Here is a 6,872-nt window from a genome sequence, read left to right on the forward strand (position 1 = left end):
GCTTGTTGTAGCAAAATGTGAATTCAAGACTTACACCCAACTGGTGCTGAAGCAATGCATTGTATTATTTGGTGTATTTGGGGGATTTCCATTTTTCACATTATGGAAGATAGGATGTATTTCTAATCTGTCAATGATCCATTACACATATTTTGAAACTACGACGTGATAAAATCACAAACAGAATTCAATCACAGAACACCGGAATCTCGAGTAATGTCGGGGAGCTACTTCTTTTATTTAATTTTATTTTTTTTAAACATACGATATTATCTACACCAAGGGAGGGGGAGGGCACCGCTTAACCTCATAATGGACTAGTAATAATGTGATTCAAACTCACATTTGACGAAAATCGAATCTGAGACCTCTCAGTTACAAGTGAAAAGGAATACAACTAAACCGTAGTACTAAATAACAAGTCGGGGAGCAACTTAGAAACAATACCCGTACAGATACGGAGATGGGGGACGGAAGAAAGTAGCCATGCCTCATAAAGTGAATCCACACCTATGTTACTGTGGTGTGCCAGCAATCAAAATAATGATGGGAGATAAGTCAGACAAATCCAAATGCCTCAAATAATTGAGTTCATAAAAAAATGGATTTCTCCTTCACGCATCTGATTCAGTCACAACTCTTGCCAAAAAAAAACCCATTTCCAACATAAAGGGGATTAAAATGTTACCCATCCAAATGCCTCAAATAATTGACGAGGTATCGGACTCGGACACCGATTCGGACCTGGTGTTGGGTCCCCACGACCCTCTCTCTTCTCCGGAGGCAAAGGAGTCGGTTTCGATTGATGGCAATTTCTCCTCCTCAAAATTCTTTACTACTGTGGATTTTGATTACCTCAGCCATGTGTCGCCTGCACAGGATGCTACGTGGAGTCAAGGGTCTGACTCAGAAGAAAATTTTGGGGAGTCACCACATCAGAATTTGGCATCCACCGATCCAATTGAAAGTGGTGAAGGCTTTTTGCAGAAACTATTTTCGGTCAGTGAGGGGGATTCGCCCAAGGTGTTCGAAGTAGACGATAGTGTAGACGAAGATGCGGATGACCAAAGTATTTTGAAGGATCCTGTCGTCAAAAACAAGGTGCTCAAATATTGCAGAAGGAAAGGGTCGAGTCGGACCTCTGCTTATGGGGAGAGCTCAGGTCGATCCAGCGAATTTCTGTCAAAAATGAAAATTTCGCTGCTGCCTTTAAAAAAATCCCTATTCCCCGGAAAGAGCTTGGGGCGGCGGGCAGGCTGCGGGGAGAGCAGGAAGAACAAACGGGCTTCGGTTATTATTAATGAAGATAATCAGTTGGAACATTAGAGGTCTGGGCAGCAGAAGGAAAAGGGTCCTTCTGAAGGATTATTTTCGCCGGGTTCGGGCTGACATTATTATTTTACAAGAAACCAAATGTGCCAGGGTAGACCGCAAGCTTGTGGCTAGCGTGTGGGGAAGCAAATTCAAAGAATGGGTTTATGCTCCTGCACAAGGAAGCTCTGGGGGCATCGTGGTGATTTGGAACACCAAAGTTATCTCAGTTGTTGAATCTCTAGTTGGCGCTTTTTCGGTTTCCATTAAAATTAGAGAGCATAATGGTACGGATTGGTGGCTCTCTGGGGTCTATGGACCGTGCAAAAGTAGGGAGAGACATGATTTCTGGGGAGAACTTGCGGGCCTGTATGGACTGTGCGGTCCTAATTGGTGTGTGGGAGGGGATTTTAATGTGGTAAGATTTATTGGCGAGAAGTCTAACGGGGGAAGATCCTCCTCCAGTATGAGGATTTTTAACCAGTTCATCCAGGACTCGGGTCTCATCGATCCGGATCTGCACAACGCTCAGTTCACTTGGTCTAATTTTCGTGACGAAGTGGTTTGCAGAAGATTAGATAGATTCTTATTCTCTGAAGGGTGGGAGGAGTCGTTCCCTCACGTGAGGCAGAAGGCCTTGGCCAGGGTAACTTCTGATCATTGCCCTATCGAATTAAACACCAGCAAGGTGAAGTGGGGGCCGGGCCCCTTTAGGTTCGAAAATTCTTGGCTTCATCACCCCGATTTCATGAACAACATCAAAGAGTGGTGGCAATCTGAGCTTGTCGAAGGTTGGGAGGGTTACAAATTCTCCAGTAAATTGAAACTTCTTAAAATGAAGCTGCAAGTTTGGAGCAAGGAGGTCTTTGGTGACACTGAGAAAATCCTCAAGGAGGTTAAGGCCAACCTGGAGGAAATTGACATCAAGGAGGGGAGGGATGGTCTTGACCCGGTTTTGAAAAGAGAAAGAGAAGAGCTTCGTTCTCTTGCGGAAGATTTGGCTTGGAAGGAAGAAGTTAAGTGGAGGCAGAGAAGCAAAGTGGAGTGGGCCAAAGAAGGGGACGGAAACACTAGATACTTTCATCAGATTGCTAGCGGGATAAGAAAGAGAAACTTTATAGAGAGACTGGAGACAGAAGATGGCAGAATTTTAGAAGGGGCAGAGGAGATTGAAGCCGAAACCATCAATTTTTTCAAGTCTCTGTACAGCTGCAACGAAGAGACGTGTTGGGGGATAGAAGGAATCAATTGGTGCTCAATTAATGCTGGCGAGGCAGATTGGCTTGAGAGGCCGTTCGAGGAGCTCGAAGTCCATAATGCAGTTTTCGACTGCGGAAAGGATAAATCCCCAGGCCCGGACGGTTTTTCTATGCATTTGTTTCAAAGGTGCTGGGAAATCTTGAAAGGGGATATCCTGAGGGTGCTGGAGGAATTCTATGAAAATGGAATTATTAATGCAGTGACTAATGAAACTTACATATGCCTCATTCCGAAAAAGCCTGATTCCGTGAAGTTGAGGGACTACAGGCCTATAAGTTTAGTTACCAGCCCTTACAAGATCGTGACCAAAGTCCTTGCTAACAGACTAAAGGAGGTTATGGGTAGTACAATTTCCCCTTCCCAAGGAGCTTTCGTTAAAGGTAGACAAATTCTTGACGCCGTTCTCGTCTCTAATGAGGTGGTCGAAGAGGTAAGGCAGAAGAAGGAGGAGGGCTTGGTCTTCAAGATCGATTTTGAAAAGGCCTATGACCATGTTGACTGGAGCTTTTTGGAGGATGTTCTTTTAAGAAAGGGTTTCGGGTTTAGATGGAGGAAATGGATGCTTGGGTGCCTTGGTACAGCTAATTTTTCTGTTTTGATTAATGGAAGACCCAGAGGTAAATTCAAAGCTTCTAGAGGTCTGAGACAAGGAGATCCGTTGTCCCCGTTTTTGTTCACCCTTGTTGTTGATGTTCTGAGCAGGATGATTGAGAAGGCCCAAGGTAATCATTTGATCAAGGGTTTGCGCGTCGGAGTCGATAACGTGGAGATCTCTCACCTTCAATTTGCGGATGATACCATCTTCTTCTTGAATGGGCACGAGGAGAATTGGAATAATCTGCTGCTTTTACTGGATCTTTTTGGAAAGGTGTCAGGCCTGAAGATTAACAAAACTAAGTGTTCTTTGGTGGGTATCAATTCTGACTGTGAGAAGATTTATAGGCTTGCTAGCTCTTGGGGTTGCGAGGTGGGCGCTTGGCCAATGTCGTACCTCGGCCTCCCTCTAGGTGGAAAGCCAAAGTCTATTAAGTTTTGGGATCCGGTGGTTGAGAAGGTGGAATTGAGGCTCCAAGGTTGGAAGAAAGCTTTTTTATCCAGAGGAGGAAGATTAACCCTGATTCAAGCCGTCCTGGGTTCTTTGCCCGTGTACTACATGTCCCTTTTCAAAGTCCCATGTGGGGTCATTCGTAAACTGGAGAAGCTTATGAATGGGTTTCTTTGGGAGGGGGTGGGGGAGGGAAAGAAGTTTCACTTAGTCAAGTGGGGGGATGTTTGCAAGAGCAAGGAGGACGGAGGCCTTGGCCTGGGAAATTTGAGATTTCGGAATGTCGCACTACTAGCCAAGTGGCTGTGGAGATTCCCTCTTGAACCTAATTCTCTTTGGCACAAGGTGATTAGGAGCAAGTATGGTCTGCACGCTAACGGCTGGGACGCTAATCCCCCGAGGCGGGGCTCAAGCAGATGTCCGTGGTCCGAAATCTCGGCTGGTTCCCCGTCTTTTCTTCCTTCTTGCAAGTTTGTGCTTGGTAACGGGGAGAGGTTGAGGTTTTGGGAGGATGGCTGGCTGGAGGGCGGTCTTTTGAAAGATATCTTCCCCAGATTATTCATGCTTTCTACGACAAAAAACCTGAGCATTTCACGGCTGACGGTTCATTCTTTACAGTCGGTAAGCTGGAATTTCGATTTCAGGAGAAACCTTAGAGATTCTGAGATTGAAGAGGTGGCCGGTTTACTGCAGAAGGTGGAAGCTGTGCGGCTGTGTCTTTCCAGAGCTGACAGGAGAAGGTGGATTTTGGAAGGTTCCGGCCAGTTCACCTGCAAGTCCTATTTCTCCTTCCTTCGAAACAACGATTCTGTGCATCAATTCCTTCCGTCCCCTCAGATTTGGAAAGCTAAGGTCCCCCCAAAAGTTAAAGTCCTGGTGTGGCTAGTGGCGCTTCGGAAAGTTAACACTTGTGATCAAATCCAAAGGAGAATGCCCTATACTTGTTTTTCTCCTCATTGGTGCGTTCTGTGTAAGTCAGGGGAGGAAAGTGTCAATCATGTGTTCCTCCATTGCCCGTACAGTATCCAACTCTGGTGGAATTTGCTCAAGGAAGTTGGAGCAGTCTGGGTCATCCCAAAGGGCTGTTTTGAGCTTCTAAGCACCGAGTTTGATGCCTTAGGAAAAGGGAGGAAAGCCAAATCCTTGTGGGGTTCCCTGCTGATGGCCCTCTTCTGGAACATTTGGAGGGAGCGTAACAAAAGAGTTTTTGAGGACTACATGGGAGTTGAAGTCGAGGAGCTCTGGGATAAAACGAAACACTGGGCTGCTCTATGGTCTTCTGTGGCTGCTGAATTTAGAGATTATAATCCTCTTTCTATAGCTAGGGATTTGGTGGCAGCTGTCATTTGATTTGGCGTAGCCTTTCTTGTTTTTCTAGTTAGTTTTTTTTTCTAGTTCAGGGGTTTTCTCCTGGTTTTTTCACTGCGCCTGGTGGTTATCTTGTCCACTTGGCTGTCCTCTTCTTTCCGCGTTTTGCCCTCTTTTAATATATTTTCTCTCGTTTCTTCTCAAAAAAAAAACAAGGAAACAGCTTACCAGTGGGACAGAAGCTCCCCATTGACTCAAACAACCAGAATCAAAAGACATGAAAGCTATTTGCCAAAGGGTTTCAAGAAAAACAAGCTCCGAAACCCCAGCACAAAACAGAGCAATGCCTCATGAAGAAAACCCAGGTGGGGGAAGAGGAGGGTTCGGATGGAAAACCATAAAAAGACCAGAATTATTTGTTCACTTTCGATCTTCTGAGATATTGAATTAAGTAGTTGGGAACCTACATGATGTACCTTAGACACAAGCACGATTGAATCCACACACTCTCCATCTATGGAGTGGGATTCTAGTAGGTAGTTACCCATCAGATAGGCTAACAGGTTAGATTTATGCCGTTTAACAAGTAAACTTATCCTTCTCAGTATGTAAATCGTGCAACCACAAAGTGAGGGTATTCGGAATGCCTTCCGTGACCATTACAAAGGTGTCATTTGCAAATCCTCCTCACTTGCCTTTGTAATGGTCACGGAAGGCATTCCGAATACCCTCACTTTGTCAGTTCCCTATACAAAATATAAATGTAATTGTAGAAAAACTCATACTCACATATACTCATTGCCACCGATTCGAGTCTTCGAGAACCAACCTCAATCTCTGAGCCAACACATCCAATTCAGCAAGCCGTTGGAGCTGCCACTGCCTCTCGAAGTCCATTGCAGTCTTCCCCTCATTCGAAGAACCCGAACCCGAAGCCAAACCAACCGGGTCAGAACAGAGCACACCCTGTTGAACAAGAAGCATCCGAACCTCATTGAGAGACTTATCAAACACGTCCAGAACACTCTTCGCCGCCAGCGCAGCAAAGGGCCGTGCCAACTCGCTCGTCGTCTTCACCTCATCGCCGCTATCATTTTCGACATCGAGATCATCCGAAACGCTCTGGTTCTTATTCTGATTCAGATCCTCATCCGCCGCCGCCAAATTATCAGACTCTCCGGCGTCGCTCTTTTCTCTGTTACCGAACGGGGAAGTGGACCAGCACTCGGGGCTCCAGAGCTTCCTGGAGAGGTCGTACAGGGCGCGATCGTGAGGCGAGAGCTGGGACTCGCAGAGGCCGCGAGTGAGGCGGGACGAGACGACTCGGAACTTTTTCCGGAGGCGGCGGAGCTTCTCGGAGAGCTGAGATTTGGTGTAGGTGTGAGAGACGGTGGCGGAGAACCGGCCGTAGAAGAGGCGGAGGTCTTTGGGGAAGGAGAAGTTGCCATGGGAGGCGCAGTCGAGGAGGCCTTGGAGGAAGAGAAGCTCGTCGGGCTCGGTCCAGACTCGGTGGTACTTAAACGGGGGCGTTCTGGCGGTGCTGAGGGTTTGGGCATATGACTCTGGTGGGGTTGGGACGAGGACGACGTCGTTGAAGTCACTGAGGAGTTGGGGAGAGAAGAGGTTAGGGTTAGGGTTAATGGAGTCGGGGTTTTTGCGTTTGATGGGGAGCTTGGTAGCGGAGGAGGGTGGAGGGTAGAGGAGTGGGCTGCTGCATTGGGATTGGGAATGGCGAAGAAAGGTAGGGGTGGAGTCCATGGCTAACCTTGGCTCAGGGAAGTTTTGGGTGGAAGGTTCAGTCAGTGGCTGACTTGTGACTTGCTTTTTGTTTGAATAAATGTTTTTGGTTTAAATCTTATAAATATTGAGCTTGATAATATATATATTTTTTTTCAAGTAAATCTATCATTTCAATTAATAATGTTCATTGTTCCTTAATAAATAAGTA

At 46.3% G+C, this 6,872-nt stretch overlaps 1 protein-coding gene and 1 non-coding gene across 2 annotated transcripts; both read right to left on the minus strand.

The window, feature by feature from the left end:
• Nucleotides 1-548: 548 nt before the first annotated feature.
• Nucleotides 549-649, minus strand: LOC139188314 (small nucleolar RNA Z266). The gene has a single exon (XR_011571682.1). It is a non-coding gene; the product is annotated as a small nucleolar RNA Z266 (small nucleolar RNA).
• A 5,070-nt stretch (nt 650-5,719) lies between these two features.
• LOC114824748 (probable transcription factor At3g04930) lies at nt 5,720-6,682 on the minus strand. The gene has a single exon (XM_070804529.1). The coding sequence runs from the start codon at nt 6,680-6,682 to the stop codon at nt 5,720-5,722; it is 963 nt and encodes a 320-aa protein (XP_070660630.1).
• Between the last annotated feature and the right edge of the window lie 190 nt (nt 6,683-6,872).

This window comes from Malus domestica, chromosome 09, assembly GCF_042453785.1.
Source record: "Malus domestica chromosome 09, GDT2T_hap1".
Lineage (NCBI taxonomy): Eukaryota > Viridiplantae > Streptophyta > Magnoliopsida > Rosales > Rosaceae > Malus > Malus domestica.